Source organism: Pipistrellus kuhlii, unplaced genomic scaffold, assembly GCF_014108245.1.
Source record: "Pipistrellus kuhlii isolate mPipKuh1 unplaced genomic scaffold, mPipKuh1.p scaffold_m20_p_20, whole genome shotgun sequence".
NCBI lineage: Eukaryota > Metazoa > Chordata > Mammalia > Chiroptera > Vespertilionidae > Pipistrellus > Pipistrellus kuhlii.
The window spans coordinates 6,708,384-6,729,158 of NW_023425516.1; the positions used below are offsets into that span (position 1 = coordinate 6,708,384).

Genomic DNA, 20,775 nt, shown 5'->3' on the forward strand with positions numbered 1-20,775 from the left:
AGTGCACTGTACATGTTGTGTTGGTGGCCACATCCTTGGCCAATCAAGAAATCAGAATATTATTACTGAGATGTTACTCATTATACTGCATGCTAAATGAATATGTATAGGCTAGCACCTTCTTTTGAGTGTAAAGACTAATTCTCATGTATTTATTCTCTTCTCTGTCTCTTCGCAGTCCCTCCACAAATCATGAACATCTCCTCAGATATCACTGTGAATGAGGGAAGCAGCGTGACCCTGCTGTGTCTTGCTATTGGCAGACCAGAGCCAACTGTGACGTGGAGACACCTGTCTGTCAAGGGTAAGGCATGTACCTAGAGAGACCTTCTTAGAGTCGGTATTTTGAAGGCTTTATTCTGTTCCACATCAGAACATCTGGAATCAGAAAACAATGCTGTCTGACACCAGAGTAATGTCAGAGCAAAGGCCACACCCATCAGTCACTGAGTATCCCATTCCTAAAGGATATTTTAGATAATATTTATATTTACAGATAATCTTTACTGAATTGTTATTTCAGTCGTTTTTATGACGTTAGCTGATTTTTTTGTTTTCCAACTGTGAAGAAGAGAGGTGCTGTAAGCATAACTTCCAACCAAGACACTCATTTCTCAAGGTCAAGATTGTGTGGGTTAGTTGGTGGGTTGTTCTTCTTGATATAGAGTGGAGAACATGGCAGTGTCCACTGGGACCACTGATGCCCTTGTGTATTGAGGAGAAAAAGGGCCTCCCTGCTCAGGATTTTCTGGACATCAACCTAGTGCCACATATGTTTGACCTGTTAATAAATAGCTCTCTCGAGTAGAGGAAGGATGAAAGAAATGGTGAGGCGGGGAGGGGTCATGCCATGATTGGTATTGAAATATTGGTTATGAGCATCTTCAACTTACTAGGAAGGGAACCAAAGAGACAAGGGGCCTCATGCCCTTGGAACTAAAACTTACTCCAAGTTGAACTTGAAGAGCTGAACACAGAGCCACTTGATATATTTGGACTGTTAATAGAAACAATGATTAATTCCAGAAATTATACACGAAAGAAATGGCTCCCTCAGGCAACAGAAAAACTAAACATGCAACCCAGGGAAGAGGGAGATGTGGAGTATGCCTGTGTGTGTGTGTGTGTGTGTGTGAGAGATATAAAAAGAATAGAGATCTAGAGGAAACATAGAAATAAATCTTAGTAACCTTGCACTAAAAACTTGATAAATTTGGCTTTGTATTATTTGTAATCAGCTGTTGAAACAAAATACCACAAACTGGATGAATTAAACAATAGGAATGCATTTTCTCATAGCTCTGGAGGCCAGAAGGCCATAAGGAAGGTGCAGTCAGGTTGTTTCCTTCTGAGAGCTATGAGGTGTCTGTTCCATGCCTCTCCTGGGCTTCTTGTGGTTGGCTGGACATCTTTGGTATTTCTAGACGTGAAGGTGCATCATCTGATCTTGGTCTCATCTTAACATGACTCACCGAGACCGGTTTGGCTCAGTGGATAGAGTGTCGGCCTGCGGACTGAAGGGTCCCGGGTTCGATTCTGGTCAGGGGCATGTACTTGGTTGCCGGCACATCCCCAGTAGGGGGTGATGCAAGAGACAGCTGATCGATGATTCTCTCTCATTGATGTTTCTAACTTTCTAACCCTCTCTCTTCCTCTCTGTAAAAAATCAATAAAATATATTTAAAAACAAAAAACAAACAAAAAAATACATGACTCCCCCACCCCCACCCCACCCCCTTAACTCATCTCTCAGCCAATTTCTTTCTTTTTATAATGAAACCAAACATGATGGATTAGCGCCCCAACTAATGGCCTCATCTTCAGTTGATTACCTCTGTATAGATCCTATCCTATATAATTGAAGGCTGATATGCAAATTGTCCCCTTGGGTGTTGGATTGCTCACTGTGATGGTTGTTGACTACCAGGGGTGACCAGCAGTGGTGGAGGTGGGTGCTGATAGAACAAGGGAAAGAGAAGACAGGGAGGCTGAAGGTGGGGAACCTGATTGGCCCTGACCACCGGCCAGGCCTAGGAACACTACTCATGCACAAAGTTCATGCACGGGACCTCTAGTTTCCAAATAATGTCACATTCTGAGACACAAGGAATTAGGACTTTAAGGTGTCTTTTGAGGGGGATGCAATTCAACCCATAACAGGCTGAATCAAAATTAAAAACACCATTAAGATATGCATAACCCAAGAACACAGAAAGTAGTTCAGTGAAGGCCTGGGGAGGGGGTGGAGGCAGAGTGGCAAGGGTCAATGGGGGTGGGGGGACATCTGTAATATTTTCAACAATAAAGATACATTGTAAAAAAGAATAAATGAAGAGGCAAGCCACAGACTGTGAGAAAACATTTGCTGTACTTAGACCTGACAAAAAGAATTTACATCTGGGCTCTGTGAAGAATTCTTACAGCACAATTGTAACAGCCCACCTTGAAATGAACAAACTATTTGAACAGACAGTTCACAAAAGGAGATATGTGAATGAAAAATAAGCACCTGAAAATATGTTCGACATCTTTATCATAGAAATGAAAATCAAACAGTACTGAGATACCTCTATACAACTGCTAGTATGACAAACATGGAAAAGACTGGCAATGCCACGTGTTAGTGAGGATGTGGAGTGACTGAAACTCATACATTAACTCTAAGATGTGAAATGGCATAAGCCCTATGGGGAAAAAAAGCTTGGCACTTTATGATGAAGTTAAAAACACACTTAGCATGTGACCCAGCAAGTCACTTTTAGGTATTTAGCAAAAATAAATGAAAACAAGAATGTCAACAAACATGCATGGTACACAAATGTTTATAGGGGCTTCATTTATATCAGCCTCTAACTAGAAATAACCCAAATAACTATCAACAGGTAAATACATTTAGATATATTCTTACAGATGACTTCTGAGCGATTAAAAGAAACCAACCATTGGTACACATAGCACAATGGATAAATCTCAGTAACACTATGGAGCAAAAGAAGTGAGATACAACAAATGTATGCTGTATGATTTCGTTTATCTGAAATCGTAGAACAGACAAAAGTAATCAATAATGACTGCCATCAAGCCAGTGCTTACCAGAGTAGGAATGTTTGAAAAAGTGACTGCAAGGGGCACAATGGAATTGGGGGGTTGACAAAAATATTTTATATCTTGAGTAGGGAGATAGTGACATTGTTTAAGTTAGTCAAAATGGATCAAACTGTACAATAAAAATAGGTGCACCTGAAATGTCCCCCTCCTAGTCTGAAACAAAAATCATGTGAGCAGCAGTTATAAGTGAGAGGCTGGGTTGGGTACTAGGAGCGCAGTGTAAGCTTCCAGTATTGCACTCTGTTCATGCATGAGGAGAATAAAGCTTTCAGCCCTGCCTTGTTCATGGGAAGACATGCTAATGAAGCCACGAATCATATTTATATAAAGGCCTCATCTACTGACCCCAAATGCCAATGTTATAAAGTCGAATTAACATGAATATTAAAAGTGTACATAAGAAGCCTCCCCAAGCTCTGCTTGAGCAGAACCACAGCACTAGCGCGTGTTCCTAAAGACAAAAGGCTCATGGGAAATTTGCTCAAAGTCAGGGAGAATTTTGGATTTACATTATATCCAAACTGTGCCCAACCCTCAGACCAATCTATACATAGTTGGTGAAGTCCGATGTTCTTAGAAATGCTAAAAACCCCAGGATGCATTTATTTGATCCTAAATACACAGTTTTCTAAGCCTACAAATCTCTGGAGAAGGTCTTTGACATTGTGTGTTTTTAACAATGTTTATAGTGGTCATAGGTAAGATTTCCTCTTAAAATAGGGAGATTGATCTACATTTCCAATCTTTTCTACAATGTAATAGTTGCAATGCAGCCTTAAAAAAAAAAAAAAAAAAAAAAAAAAAAAAGATCAGAAAATTCTAAAGTTAAATGATCCTGCCTCTTTAAATCTCCCAGGGATGCTCTACTTTCAAATTGCCTTTTGTTTTTCTGGAGCCCTGGCCTTCACCTTGTATTTTTCCTATTGTCTCTCCCTGTCCCCACTCCCACTCCCCGCACCCCCCCCACACACACACACACTTATCTTCCCCTGGAGTGTTTGTGAGTGTAAAAACCGCATATTCTGTGACCACCAATATTTAATTTAGGCAGCGACTCCTTCTCACCTAGAGTTGAGCAGGCTTTGGAAAGTGGTTTTAAACTTTCAGAAGACCAGCCAATAAAACTTGAACATCAAACAGCATTTTTAGAACCATTTACCAGTTAGTTCAGCATGCAAGAATAAGAAATAAAAGCCGCAATGACATTTCATTTGGCATTCCAGTGGGATTACTTTGGATAATTGAGCACACTGGACATCTGGGTTCCCCGAATATTAATGAAATATATTAAATCTGCTCTTTGAAATTTGGGGATCTATATAACAAATGGATAAACAAACTTTTATTTAGAAAAAGAATATTTTAATGAGCAGATTATTAAATATGGAAAATAACCGTAACACTATGGTTTAAAAAGACAGTTCAAGAACATGCCCCCAATACCTAGAAATTATAGAAAAGAGATGTAGACTAATGACTGTTGGCATAAGAATCATCCAAACCTGTAGAGAATTTTTATTTATGAGTTTATTTGAGCCATGCTGAGGACAGTTTCGGGGAAGCAAAAATCTCAATGGATTGAGAAAAATCTCTGGAAAATGAAACTTTTACAGCTTATTTTATACATCAAAATCACAGGGGAAGACATAAGGTGGTTACATGAAATCCGCTGGTGGGAGAATAGGTAGGTGGGAGAAAGCAAAGTGGGAAAATCTCTGGGATCAGAATAAAAGTAAAATGGAGAGACACATATTTCTTTTGCATTGGTTAACAGAATAGTTAACAATTAACACTAACAGAACATAGGAATGGTCTAGGTCCATGGTCAGCAAACTGCAGCTCACAAGCCACATGAGGCTCTTTGGCCCCTTGAGTGTGGCTTTTCCACAAAATACCACAGCCTGGGCAAGTCTATGTTGAAGAAGTGGTGTTAGAAGAAGTTTAGGTGTAAAAAAAAATGGCTCTCAAAAGAAATTTCAATTATTGTACTATTGATATTTGGCTCTGTTGACTAATGAGTTTGCTGACCACTGGTCTAGAGGAACAAGATAATGAGGGGTTCGCTGGTCTTGGTGTTCTAGTGGAGATTGTGCCCTGAGGTGTCTGGAAAAAATGGATTACTCTGACATTAAGCAGATAATGTGTTGTTGTTGTTTTAAAAAGAAAACTCATTCATTTATATGGATTTGTGAGAAAACATGGCACTTTTTGTCAGCCTTCACACATGGGAATGTGCACAGAATGGTCTACAGTTTAGGAAGTAGGATAATGATGGCACCACAGACCACCACAATGTGCCAATGAAAAGAGTGGGCAGGACCCAACACAGGCAGGCAAAATGGACTGGCGAGTGTCCAGTGTGTATGGAATACAATTGTGAAACAGGGGTGTTGCAAGTATATGTGTGTCCCTTGCTGAGGGACAGAAGAAGGGGCACTGGACCAGCATTGGGTGGGAGACTCATGAATATAAAACCAAGATAATGTGAGAGTTGCAAAGACGGGGGTGGCAGAGGAGACGGTAGGGGCTGTGGTGTTCCGAGGAGGGTTGTCTCTCTCCCTCAGGATGCCATACTAATCCACTCAAATGCCTACACATCTGGCTCCCTTTCCAGTGACATATTTGGGCAGGCCAGATGTTGGGGTGGAAAATAAGAAATTATTCTTTTCTGGCTCCTCTCCATGGGAATATTAAGATGACAGCTACTCTCCTATGAGTTTGTCACTCTTACAATCTACTCGCATATAGTAATACCTGAGGGAGAAAGTGGATGAGTTATTTCACGGGAGTGAATTTTCCAAGTAACTGAAGCTGACTCCTTAACTCATTGACTTGAGTCATTTATAATGGAAGTATTTAAAAATATACTACCTTCTTCTTCTCTCTCCTCCTTGTGTATGGTGAATGCCATTTAGCCTCATCCTTATAATGCAATACAAACATCAGACATATTATTTGTTTGTATCTCAGCATTTGGAAACTGGGATAACCAGGAATATTGCCCTACACTACTATTTAAATTCTTGTGTGTGTGTTTTACAGTTTCTCTCTTCCTTTTTTCTCTCTGTTCAGACTATTAATTGACAGTTTTTCCTAAAGTCATTGTACTTGCCTTTTAGCAGCCACATTTCTTCTGATGCTTTACTTCTAATTTGTTAGGAATAAGAATTTATAAACCCAGCTTGCTTAATCCTGAATACGAACCTAAGTGGTAGGAGAGAACTTTCTGTGAGAAAGGGCATGCAGTTTTCTGAACGTGATAAATGGCACCGATGACAGCTGTTTTGGGGGAAATGGTGTTTGGTTTCTTCTAGATATATGTAGTTACTAGCTGAGTGAACGCCGTGTGAACCGAGAGAGCAAATACCAGCCAAGTCATTATACGTGATTGTGACCAGATTGAGCAGGCCTTTCTGTCTTCCAGTCACTGTGCTAGAAGTTCAGGTTGCAAAATGTACAGGTCCAAGACTGTCTCTACTGTAACCTTTACTTTTCATGCAAGACATGGCTGAGAAGAAAATCTTAAAATAAATTGCCAAATCCTTAGCATTTCCAGTGAAAGGGGGCACTGCCCTTCACACAGGCCTGGGTATCAGTTTCCGGTGGCTGGTAGTAGAATCTCATGGAGAGACCATGGACTTCATCTTCTTACAGAGCTGAGACCAAAACCTGATCCTAGCAGCTAGCAATCCAAGTAGCTTTAGAAAAATCAACTTGTCTCCTTGATTCTCAACCTCTTAGATGGCAAAATAGGGGCACTTATATCCGTTTCATCAGGTTATTTCAAGGATGAAAAGGGAAAATGAATGGAAGGCATGTAATAGTGCTGAACACATGTGACATGCCCAGCAGACCTTTCTACATTGCTGTTGTGCCATGTTTTTAAATTTCTTCCCAGAAACCTTGTACTTACAAGGAGCCTGGAAATGGATTGTGACAGTATTGTGACAGTTAGCTGTGGGTCAAGCCTTATTATTACTAGTAAATTCCACATGTTTTAACTCATTAAATGCTCCAGCAGCCCCAAGAGAAAAGTGCTAAGGATTATTATTTTACTTTTTAATTTATTATGCCTGCTATTCTACCTATTCCTACTTCTATCTTTGATTTTTATTTCTTGACAGTCTTGAGTTATTCATTAGTGATTTAGTGTTTCTCTGGTCCACCTATAATTTTTGGAATGACATAATAGTTTTATTTGTATTTGCTATCTTTGGAAAACAGTCCAGCTGACCTTTATTGGGGGAATGGTTAAACAAACTGGTACATTCATACCATAAAGTATCATTTAGCAATAGAAATGAATGAACTATTGCCCTGGTTAGTTTGGCTCAGTTGATAGAGCATTGGCCTGCGCACTGAGGGGTCCCAGGTTCGAGTCCAGTCAAGGGCATGTGCCTTGGTTGTGGGCACATTCCCAGTGGGGGGTGTGCAGGAGGCAGCTGATGTTTCTACCTCTCTGTCCCTCTCCCTTCCTCTCTGTAAAAAATCAATTATATATATATATATATATATATATATATATATATATATATATATTTTTTTTTTTATTTTTTTTTTAAAGAAAGGAATGAACTATTAATACCTTCAAACTTAGATGGATTCTAGGGCATTGTACCTCATGAAAAGAGTCAGTCTCAAAAAGTTGTATACCATATGGTTCCACTTTTATAATATTCTAAAAATGGCAAATTATAAAGATGCACAACAGTGCAGTGGTTGCCACAGGGTGGGGCAAAGGAGGGAAAAGGGCAGCTTGAGAGAGTTGCCTTATAGTAATGGAATAATTCCATATATTGGTTGTTTCAATAGTTACATGAATCTGTATGTCTAATGAAGTATAAAATTATACAAAAAGAAAGCTGGGTACATGCAAAAACTGCTACAGTCCAAGTAAGCTCTGGAATGCAACTAATTGCATTGTGCTCTTGTCAGTTGATCATGTAGTTTAGTTCTATAACATGCCACCATTGGGGAGCTGGTGATGAGTCCATGAGACCTTTCTCTGCTATTTTTGCAACTTCTTGTGAACCAGTAATTGTTTCAAAATAAAGAGTTAAGCATTGGATGGTGTGGATCAGTTGTTAGGCATTGTCCCATGCACCAAAATATTGGTGGTTCAATTCTCAGTCAGGGCACATGCCCAGGTTGCGGGTTTTGATCCTGGATGGGGGTGTGTAGAAGTGGCCAATCAATGTTTCTCTTTCTCTCCCCCTCTCCATTCTTCTCTCTAAAAATCAGTAAACTGTATATATATATATATATACACACAAAACATTAACAAATAGAAATAAGTTAAATCAATCTTAGTTTTCCACTCATAATATGCTTGTGTAGGAAAGTATTGTCTATGACATATTTTCGCATGCATCATTGCAAGTGAGTTTATAGCTGCTCTCTAAACTAGGTCAGAGAAGGCATGGCCTGCCTGATTCAGATGTAAGGAGATAACCTTGGGAAAGTTAACTAATGATGAATGACTTGCAGCTAACTGAAGTGGGTCCATGGAAGGAACCGGCTTCCTGTGTTCCAAATCTGAGGCCCTTTATACCTGACAGAGATGGCTCCCATGGCTTGAAGCTGAACAGGTTTGGTCTAAAATGATACATTTTATCAAATTCTGCTTGTTATCTGGGCCACCCAAGGGTGCTTACTAGCTTTGAGCATCACCCCTGCTCTCATGTTATTCTCCCTAACTCTGCACCTACCTTCCCATAACCAGAAATTTTTCTATCTACCACCCAGAATTTTTCCAAGAAAAGCATAACCTCCAAATGAAAACCACATTCTTGCCATTGTCTGCTTGCTGTAAGTCCCTGTTGTTTCTCTGCTTCAATTAAAATAAACCCGCTGAGACCTGCCACCCTCATTTCTTTTCTAAGCCATCCCAGGTACAAGTTCCCTGCCACTAATAGGAATTGCCCATTAGTTGACCTGCTGCGTCATCCAGTCCTGCTACTATTTCTTTGTCTCTCTCCAAGGCAGCCAAGATCCTTATTTCTAATCGGAAGTTGTGTTCAGAGCCTAATTAATCCCCCGAGTGTGAGAAAGGGGTGTCTGAGATGAGAAATCAAGGTTATACACATCTTGCTCAGTAGAACGGTTATGGGCAAACAAGCTGTTTCTCTCACATTTCTGCAAAGCAAATTTATGTTCACTAGCTCTGGTTCTTGTTGTGAACGAGAAGTGTATGAAGGTCTAGCAATGAGCTTTCCACCATATGGGTGCCCATATGTTTCCCCCCTTTGGTTGCGTGCATTTTCGCTTTGGCATGCACATATGCCTGTATTTTTGCAACTTAACAATATTAAAACTAATCCCATTTATGCTCCTTTTGGGTGAGTTGATTGAGTCATAAATTCTTGAGAATCTCTTCCTTGGGAGGCTGAAGTTCTTTTGTGTGAGTAGGGGGAGGGCAGAGCAAGCTCTCCTGGCAGAAGGATACTGGCACACAGCATTACTGTGAAGTTGATGTAGCTAATGACCCTGGCCCTGGCTCCAAAGTGGAGACTCTATCCCTGGAATACTGAGAAGTATGGGTTCATGATGACTTGCTGGTTTTTATCTCTTCTTTCCTAAGGAGAAATCCTTTAGGAAGAACTAGATAATAATTCCTTAGGTTTCTCTTCCTAAGGGTCCAGGCAAAATTACTCATCTTAGAGCTAACAAATACACTGTCTGGAGATGGGTTCTTGGTTGTGACCATATTGAATACAATTCATACTCCTCACACTGAAAAAAAGGATGTCCCTGGGAAATGGGGCAGCTGGCAATGAAGCTTGCATTGAATTATGCTTAGCTTCTTCACTAGGCTTTTTAGATTGTATAAATGAGAATGAATATTACTATGTATAATGCCAAATGAAAATCCCAACTCGATTGTAAGATTGGAATTGGACATGCCACCGGATATCTATTGTAAGTCTACCCCTATATGTATGTCTTTTGTATCCGTTTCTTCATTCATTTGATATGTTACAAATATTTCAGCATTACCCCTGCTCATTTGTTGCCCTGTAGCAACAATAGCATGTAAAACATACATGATATTTGCCATTATGTAGTCTGTGGTCTCAATAGTAAGAGATAGTGATTAATCAGATCATCAAAGTGAAGTCACTGCTACAATGGGCAACAGGAAGTATGAGCTCTTCCAGGGCAAGTCTCCCCTGTGACAGTGGTGCTTGAGCTGACATAGTAAGATGAACAGAAAGTTAACTGGGAGCAGGAGTAGGGATGTGTGTTGGAGCTGGGCCATGTGGAAACATTCTAGTCAAGGGAAGCTGTTAGGGTTCTTGTCTCAGTATTAAGAAGGGTTCAGCAACTGGAGAAAGGCTCTGTGTAGATTAAATATAAGAGTCAAAGATGAAAAATAATTTTAAAAGGCATTGGGGGTCAGAGGAGCTTCAGCTAAAGGAGCCAAAGTTCTAAGTTCTTCATTTCTAGTTCTCCTTGTCTCAGGATCCCTGCTTTTTATTAACACAATTTGTCCTAAGGCAAGGTGGAAATAATACACTTCAAAGGGTAAGGTTTACAGAAGCATTGTCAGATTGGGGAATAGCCTAGAGCTCCTCAGGAGTTTGGCCACCAGGAGGCAATAACATGTAGATTGAGATGGCCTGAGCTGTCTGGCAGCAAACCATCATCCTATTCAGGTTTGGGGGATTTGCCTATTATCCAGTCCAACAGGTGATTACATATGTGACTCAGCCCTTGTCCAGTACACAATTTCATCAACCTTTTGATGAAACTCTTGTAATTATGACATGCTGGAATTAGCTTCCAGCAGGAAGCACGTGCAAGTCCTCTGAGGTAAACAAAAGAACTGTGCTTTGAATTTGTAGGAAGCAGGAGATACTGGATGAAATGGTAAGTCAGGGGCCAGCTCACACAGAGTCCCCTAAAGAAGCTGGTCTTTTATTCTAAGAGCAGGCGGAAGTACAAAGAGAGTTGCGAGTCAGAGAGTTTGGAAATGAGATGTTCATGTGTCTGGATTTAACTAGGAACATTTCCTTTCTGATCCACTCATTCTCTATGTAAATCTGGCAAATCACTAAGCCTCGGTCTCCATTTCTTCATCTACAAACCAGAAAAGAGTGACTAATAATATGATTCCCTTATTCAGGAATGGAGAATGGAATTTGACAGTATCTATTCCAAATAATTTTTAGATTATAATGTAAGAATGGATATTAGCATATATCATAGCAAGTGAAAAGCCCAGCTAACTCAAAAGTAAAATTGGAATTGGCAAGGCATCCGGTGCCGCCTGCCGTCTGCCATAGGCCTTCTCAATGCAATTGCACATCAAATTATGCTATTGAAGTCCGTTGGACACTGATAAAATTGAGGCCAGCTTTACAAGTACAGTAGATCTAATTGTCCTCAGCAGTGGGCCCATGGTGACTCTTCCTGCTGAACAGAAATCATAGGCTGCTATAGAAAATAATAAGCAGCCTAGATCCACCCAGACATCCGGAGATAGTGTCCTTCAATTCAGACACTGAACTCCTTTATCTGAGGAGATGTTGAAGGAATCTCAGAGAAGTTTATTTCCCCCTACCTCCTGGAGGAGCACCCTTTATTGTAGATTTAAAAGACCTATAAGGGCAGCACTAGCCAGTGAGTCTCAGTTGGTTGAGCATCATCTCCTGCGCTGAGAGTTCATTGGTTTGAGTCCCTTACAGGGTATATGCCTGGATTACAGGCTCAACATGCAGGAAGCAGCCTACTGATGTTTCTCTCTCATCAATGTTTCTCTCTCTCCCTCTTTCTTCCTTTGTCTCTAAAATTAATAAAAAACGTGTATATTTTTGAAAGACTAGAGGGCCAGATGTGTGTACCTTCAGTCTTTGGTATTCCCTTTTTCAAAATCATTTGCATTTCTTTCTAACAAACCTCTCTGTCTCTAGGACAAAAGTTCCTATAAATCACTTTTTCTTGCTCAAGCTATTTTAATGGTGTTGCTGTTACTTACAGTTTAAGCAGTAGTGAGTAAATTCACCATGAGATGTATAAGGTAGTAGGTAACAAAGGTGACTACAGCAAAGTCCCTGTTCTATAGAGTATAGCATTGCTGCAGTGTGGTTGGGGCCACCACTTTCATATAGAAACTAGAGTCCCATTGCACAAAGATTTGTGTTATAGGCCTTCCTTCCCCTGGCTGCCAGCCCCAGTTTTCCTCTGGCACCCAGGACCCAGGCTTTTCTCTGTCTACAGTGGAGAAGCCAAGCCTCTTCAGTCTTCAGTCATCTTCAGTCTTCATTTGGGCCTGAGCCTTCAGTTTTCTCTCCATGACTGTGTATGCAAATTAACCCACCATCTTTGTTGGGTTAATTTGCATACTCAATTCTTATTGGCTGGTGGGTGTTGCAGAGATATGATCAATTTTCATATATCACTTTTATTAATGTAGATGTGACAAATAGGTGCTGTGTAGGGTCTTTTCAAAGCTACTGTCTCTACTGAAGGTTGGAGAAGATTCTAGGAGTTGCCTAAGGAGCTCTGGGTGGCTTGCAGAGGGGATTCCACATTTAAATAAGCTAGAATCAGGCCAAGAAAGACAGGCAAACTCTAGCTCTGGGTTAGGCAGCAATCAAGGGGCCACCACCTCCTTCCACCCAAGTGTGTAACTTTCATTCAGGTGACCACGGGGTGTGTTAAGAGTGCCTATGACAATGGTGGTATTGAGGACATAACAGCAAGTGACATAAAAACCCAGCCTCTGTCTCCTTGAACTCTCCTACTCAGAGAACAAACATGGTTTATCTTAATTAATTGCCTCATTAATTCACTAAATTTTCTTTGAAATGGTATGTTCTACTCTGGCCAGAGGTACTTAGGCCATTTTAGAGCAGATACTAAGCTTAGATATTTGTGATGTACACTAGCACCTAGCACAATTAATGCCTTGAAATTTAATGTTGATCAACAAAAGTGCCTATTGAATGAATGTGTGCTTATTTGTGAATCTTAATGCCTGCCTTCTTGGAGCCAGAGAAAAAGAATGTGGTAGTCAATAGGGATCTGCATAGACTAGTCCCCAGATGTAGGAAGAACCATCTGGATGAAAAGGGGAAATTTTGATATGAAGGATGCTTGTGGAAGTCACTTAAGTTTTATCTGTATTAGGTGGTGCTGGAAGCTTGCACTTTTCTTTCCTTTCTCCGCCATCTCTTCTAGACCATGTTGGCTAAAAATTGTATGCTGCATTAAGAATCAGGTAGTCTTGCTGCTAACGTTTTATTTTACTTTGTTTGGATCAACCCTCACCCAAGCATATTTTTCTGTTGATTTTTAGAGAAATGTTTAATAAAGTAACAGAGACATCCTCTTGCTGAATTCTCCTTTCACGGCTTTCCTCAGGTCACCGCTACGCTCCACACCATTGCCATCCACAAATGCTTGCCTCCTGGCTCTCTGGGGCCTCCTCCTGCTCCACTGAGCCTGTGCCGATTTGTCCCTGCACAGCAGGCACCGGATGTAGTAATTACATCTGCAGTGAAAGGGCCTGTCTCCCTTATGGGTAGCAAGAAAGTTGCCAGCTCTGTCCTGAAGAAATGAGTCATTTTCTTAGAGCATTTTGGGCTTCAGGGAGCTGTGCCTCATCACCGGATAAGGTATTTGGATCCTTGTCTTCCTGAGCCAGGCTATAAACCAACCACCTCTTACTCTCTCCCCTCCTCAGCACCTCTTTATTTCCCGACTCAGTTCCAAACGCCCCACAGCACTGCAGATATATTTTTGGCAACAGTTCATGTCTAGAGGGCACGAATGCTGCTAGAGCAGAGGCAGCTTGGCCACAGCACTCTGAGTCATGGTTTAAGAACGTCCTGTGTTCCTAGCGCCTCTGGCTTTAATGTACCTGGAAGCCTCAGGTGGTACCTCTTTTGCAATCACGCTCCTGGGAGCCCAGCCACTGTCAGCAGAGAGGACCGAGGGACAGCATCTGAGCTGAGGCACCTGGCTGGCCTGCACATCCCTGTCTCCTGGCATTGCTACTGCAAGGCAGCTGACCTTTGTGCTCATTCTTAAGATTTATTGATCTTCCAACTTTGTCACATCAGAGTGCCTGGGGCTATCTCTGATTCTTGGTAACTGCCAAGCCTTCCTGTTCTGCTGACTCTCTGGACTTCTTGTTTGCATGCTTTGCCTACAAGTTTTGATCTAAGAAAGCATTGCTATGACATTGTCATCATTGCCATCATCGTTATCACCGGAATCGTCCCTTAAATTTTCTGACTTGCCACTTTCACTTAATCTCCTTCGGTTTTCACAAAGGTCTCCTGTCAAAATGCAGACAGCAAAATAAATATGATAAAATAAGATACAGGGATGAGCATACACATTTTATGTATAAACAGAGACCTAGACTGGCTAAATTGATTGCAGCTGAAAACAACATTCCTTCAATTATTTATTTATTCATGGACTCATTCAATCATGCAAGAAAGGATTGGTGAGTACCCCGTATGTGGCAGCTGCTGTGTTTGGCACTAGAGTTAAAAAGATAACATATTGCTCTGTGAACTCACATTTAGTGAAGACCCAGGTAGAGTAACAAATAGCTATAAAATAATGTGGTAGATGCACTGCTAATACATTCAAAGCTTTGCACATTTGCATGTTTTAAAAAATATTTTTATTGATTCCAGAGAGGGAAGGAGAAGGAGAGATAGAAACTCAGTGATGAGAGAGAATCATTGATTGACTGCCTTCTGTATGCCCCTTAGTGGGTATTGAGCCTACAACCTGGCATGCACCCTGATCTAGAATCAAACTGTGACCTCCTCGTTCATAGGCCTATGTTCAACCCCTGGGCCATGCTGAATTTGTAAGAGAATTTTGTGTATTTGTAAGAGAGGATCATTTAACTAACTGGGGAATACAGAAGAATCAGGGATGGCTTCCTGAAAGAAGTGGATACACCTCTTAAAAGTTAGTCAAACTTTTAAGACTTGGATTTTTTATTTTTTTTTATTTTTTTTAGACTTCAAATGTAAGATCATAGAGTATTTGCCTTTCTCTCTCTGAATAATTTCACTTAGCTTGGTGCCCTCAAGATCCATCCATAATTGGTGAATTTTGACAAATTTATACATTTTTAAATCCACCACCCTAATTGAGATGCAGCCCATTAGCACATTACCATCAATTTAATAGGTTTCCTTATTTTCATACCCAGTGTTATCCTAACTCCCAGTTTAAGTCAAACACCAAGCTTTTCTGTTACTATATTTTAAAACATTTTATACACAACATATTTAGGTTCTAGAAAAAATATAAATTTATATAATCGTATTGATAGAATATATATTATTTTTTTTCTGTCTTCTTTCACTTAGTTGTTGAGTTTCAATCGTGTTGTTGTATGTAGTTCTTTCCTATTTATTGCTCAGAGGTATTTCATTATATGAACACATCCATATTTTTTTCCTCATTTGCCAAGTTGATGGACATTTGATTGTTTCTAATTTTGACTAGCCTATTTAATAAAAGGCTACTATGCAAATTGTCCCCTCAGGAGTTCAACTGGGAGTTCTGCCACTCGCTATGACATGCACTGACCACCAGAGGGAAAGTAGGCCCCAGTTGGCCCTGATCTCTGGCCAGCCCTACGGACCCTTCCCATGCATGATTTTGTACACCGGGCCTCTAGTTATGAATAAAGCACAGATTTTCTCATGGGTATATATTTTTCTTTCTCTTGGGTAAATGCAAAGGGATGGAATAAGTTTATACTTAACTTTACAAGAAATTGCTAACTGCTTTTCAAAGTGATTGCAACATTACACTTCTATCATTACATGCTTGCTAGCATATGGTATTCTCTCTTTTATATGTTATCTCTTCTAATCAGTATATTGGGGAAATCACATGCTGGTTTTAAATTGCATTTTTAGTGAGTATCTTTTTATGCACTTTTTGGCAGTTTATATATCTTCTTTTGTGAAGTGTTTGTTGAAATCAGACTATCCTTAATGGAGTTATTTCTTTTCTAAATATTGTGTTGTAATAGTTATTAATACACTCTAGATCTAAACTCTATATCATATATATGTACTGAGAATACTTTCTCTCAGCCTGTGGCCTCCTCCTTCATATTCTTTATGGTGCTTTTCAAAGCTTTAAAGCTTTTAAGTTTCATGAAGCTGATTAATATTTTATTTTACAATTCTAGTTTTTTCGATCTTACATAAAAACTAGAGGCCCAGTGCGTGAAATTTGTGCATGGGTAAGGCTCCTATGCCTGGCCAACAATTGGGGCTGGCTGGAGTCTTCCAGCTGCCTGCTGGGGTCTTCCTTCATTGTATGCCACCCCCCCTGGTGGTCAGTGCCCATCATAAGCAAGCAGTCAAACTCCCTAGGGGACTGGTTTATTAGCCTTATATTATATAGAATAGGATGTAATTCAAGGTTGTAAATGTTGTCTCCTATGTTTTATTGTAGAAGTTTTTAAACTTTAGGTTCTTTGTTTAGTGATAAGATCCACATGAGTTAATTTATGTGCATAGTGGGAGGTCAGGTCTCAACAAACGAGATTTATTTTTTTCTATATGACTATTCAGTTAATTCAACACCACCCATTGAAAATACTGTTCTTTTCCTAATGAATAGGTTTCCATGTCAAAATTAATTGTGCATTATTTGGATCTTTTTCTGGACTCTATTGTTCTTTCAATCGATATGTCTATCTTTATGCCATACCATACTATTTTGATCACTGTAGCTTCATAATAAGTCTTAAAATCAGGCCATATAAGCCATTAAATGTGTTATTTTTCAAGATATTGGCCAATCTATGTTCTTATTTTTATATAATTTTAGAATCAGTTTGACAATATATGCCATAAAAAAGCCTACTGGGATTTTGATTAAAAATACATTGACATTTTTGGACAATATCTTTCTGAACGATATTGATTTTTCCAAACCATAAAATAAATTCTACCATTTATTTGGGTCTTGTTTAATGTTTTCAACAATGTTTTGTAGCTTTCAGTGTAGAGTTTCAGGGTATTTTTAAAATGTCAATTGCTCACTGAAAACCTATAGAAGTAAAATGTTTTGTTTTTACATTGATCATGCATCCTTGACATGCTAAATTTATTTATTAATTCTAATGTATTTTAGATTAGTTAAGATTATTTTACATGACTGATCATCTTCTGTGAATTAAAGCCATTTTATTTATGTATTTATTTACCAATTAGTATGCCTAATTATTTTCATTGCCTTATTGTGCAAGCTTGGTTCATCACCAATATAATGTTAAATATAAATAAAGACAGCTGACATCTTTTTCTTGTTCTTCATTAGAAGTAAAACATTTTACTTTTTTCCATTAGTGTAATGTCATCTACAAGTTTTTCACAAATGACCTTTATCAGATTGAGGAAGTTATCTTATTTTCCTAGTTGATAAAAGTTTTATTTGTTTTGTTTGTTTTTGTTTTGTTTTTGTTTTGTATTGTGTGTGAATGGATATTGCATTTTTTAAAATGTTTGGTTTTGCATCACTGAGATGATCATCTAATAAATGATGATAAATTATATATTGATGCTAAAACTACATTCTTGGAATAAATCTCATTTGATTTAACATACTATCATTTTTGTATATAACTGGATTAAATTTGGCAACATTTTGTTAAGGATTTTGCATCTGTGTTCATGAAGGTTGATGGTCTGTAATGATATTGTCTGGTTTTGGTATTCAGGGTAATCTGGTCTTTATAAAATTATTTAGATAATGTGTTTATCCCTAAATTATTTGCAGAAAGAGTTTGAGTATAATTTGTGTTATTGGTATTGCAAAACAATATTTAATAATAGTAATGGTTCAAGGGATTTGTGTCTTTTTTATCTTTGTAATAGAAATATTTCAGCATTCTCCTATTAGGTATGATGCTGGCTTGAGAGAGCTCCCTCATCATATTAAATAATGCCTCTCTTTCTATCTCAATAGAAATATTTAGTTCATACAGGGCAGGCTTTATGAAATTGTCTTTTTGTGACAAATTATAGAAATAATTCTATGTATTTTTAATCAATGTATATATAAATGATATCGTTACAATTTGTAATGTTAAATATTCCATTTGTTACTGTTTTATTGTTTATTATTACTAGTAAAATAGTAATGTCTGTAGGTTACCCCATATTTAAGAAACTTGTTTGTAAGTATTGTTTATATTATCATATCTAAGTGAGTGGGCAGAATTTTCATTTTTTATACTCTACCATTTTATTTTTTATTATTATTATATTTTCTGCTCTGTGATTTTTATTTTTTCCATTTCCATTTATCCCTCCATGCTCTTTTCAACCTTCAACGGAATCCGCCTCTATTCACCACACTGCTGTCCCTGTCCATGAGTTCTCACAGTTTTGTTTTGCTTTTCTCTTTTGCTCAAACACACACATCTCCATCCCTACCCCCAACATTCACCCCTCATTGGGTACTGTGGATCATTTTAAATAGAATAAGGAATTTATGTTTCTTAAGAGTCTGACAAAAATTACATTTTAACTCCTCCAAGTTTGGGCCTAGTTCATGAATAGTTCTTTGGCAATTTTTTCTAACATGTTATTGTTGTTGATCTTGAAGTAATTTTTTGAAATTTAGTTGATGTATTTTGATAAATATTTCATGGCACTCAAGTTTATAAATATTTAAGTTATTGTATGAGGAAACAATAATAGGTACTATATAAAATATATACAATATACAATGAATATATAATTAATATATACACACACATACATAGAATAAAATACTTCATAAATACTATATAAATATAGGGAAATATATATATATCCACACTGATAAATACTTCTGTTATTCCGAATGTGTGAGACCATTTGTTTCCTCAAACTTTATGAAACCAAAGTGAAGAATAATAGAGTTTAATAGAGTGTTTTGGTGCATTTCTAATACATTTTGCTTTCTATATTTAAGGCATAAATTTTAAAAATAATTAAAGCTTCGCTATGAATTGTTCCCTTTATTAATGTAAATAACTCCTTTTTACAATTTAATATTTTTAGTCTTGAATTTAACTTTATCTGACATGAGATTTGCATTTTCTGCTTTGATTTTGTTAATGCTAAAAATACATGTACCTAACTGGGGGGACAAAAACAACAAAAAAATTGTGTTATTCTAATTTAGGTGTATTTTTTGTAAACAGACAGAAATATGTTGTTTTCTTTTTTTCTTTGTAGTCCAATCTGAGCTTCTTCTTTTTCTTCTTTTTTTAACGGGGAGTTGAACCCACTGGAAGGTATTATTAAAATGGATGTGTTTGTTCCTTGTCATCTCTTTGTTTTTCTGCTTTTGTTCTGTCTCACAGTTCTCATGTTTTATACTTTGTGCTATTTGAGACTCATTTTCTTTGCTTTTATCCTCTAGTTTTTTGAAATGAATCTATCATGTTTTTATTCATGCTGGTACTTACATTTAAGTTCCCCAGAAGTATTTTTAATCTGTGTGAATCTAATTATTCAAGCTGAGTGAAATGTGCTTGTGCGCACTCCTGTTTGAGACAAGAATTACAATGGCTCCCTCCATCCTCACTCCTACCTTAGCACTCATGTTTCCTATCAAAATCACATTTTAATTTGTAATCCGAGATTACGTAGTGATACATGTGTACATTCATTTAGCTTAATTGTCAGACTTATAACAATTGCTTTGCTTCATCTCTTTGAGTCAGTGTCCCATTAGGCCTTTCATGAATGCTTTATAGGTGCCATTCATTAGCTTTTCCCTTTGTTTCCTCTCTAAATTGTTTGGAATACATTTCAAGACTTGAACAAAGAGATGTGTGAATGCTATATTTTCTGATTCTTGGGATATTATTTTTTCTTTCATGTGATAAATATTTATTGAAAACGTGTTTGGCAACAATAGCTGTGGTAGGTGCTGGAACTACAATGATAAACCACACAGACACCATCGCTCAAGGACCGTGTATCCAGAGAGATCTTTCTGTGGCCAGGAAATGCAATTGGCAGCTTCCCTGAGTATAAAACACACAGGTCACAATTTCATCCTCACCGAATCGGTTTGGCTCAGTGGATAGAGCTTCGGTCTGTGGACTGAAAGGTCCCAGGTTCTATCCCCAGTAGTGGGTGTGCAGGAGGCACCTGGTCAGTGTTTTTCTGTCATCAACATTTCTAGCTCTCTATCCCTCTCCCTTCCTCTCTGTGGAAAATCAAAAGTATGCTGGGCTTATACTAATTTTTTAGTTCAAGAAAATAATCCAGTTTGCTGAAATGGCAGCAATATTGATAATAACATCTCTAGTAGAAAGTAAATAATTGTGAATAGGAGTCAACCCCAATCATCTCTTAGAAGATTATAAGATTGTAGTCTGGAATGACATCTTGGCTGCACCCTCCTGAAAACTTCAGAGCTGCTAGAACCACCTAGCTTGCAGTTCCTAAATCCCTGACTTGCAAAACAATGGTGTGTGATAATGTATATTTATTGTTTTAGACACCAAGTGTTAAGGTAACTTGTTATTAAGGAATAAGTAACTAACTGATGCATCCTTTCATAAGGTTAACGATCGTATTGCTAATGCCATTCAGTCTTTTCATGATTGAAGACTTATTGTTTAAGTAAGGAGAAAGTTAATTATGAGGTATATATGTCCTTCTT

The 20,775-nt window shown here is 38.3% G+C and overlaps 1 protein-coding gene across 5 annotated transcripts in view; it reads left to right on the top strand.

The window, feature by feature from the left end:
* Positions 1-20,775, top strand: part of OPCML (opioid binding protein/cell adhesion molecule like) — a 764,421-nt gene that overhangs the window by 684,779 nt on the left and 58,867 nt on the right. For all 5 annotated transcript variants that reach the window (XM_045585434.1, XM_045585433.1, XM_045585432.1 and 2 more), the window contains one exon: positions 179-304. In XM_045585434.1, coding sequence (XP_045441390.1) covers positions 179-304 — 126 coding nt within the window. The remainder of the gene's footprint in view (positions 1-178; positions 305-20,775) is intronic.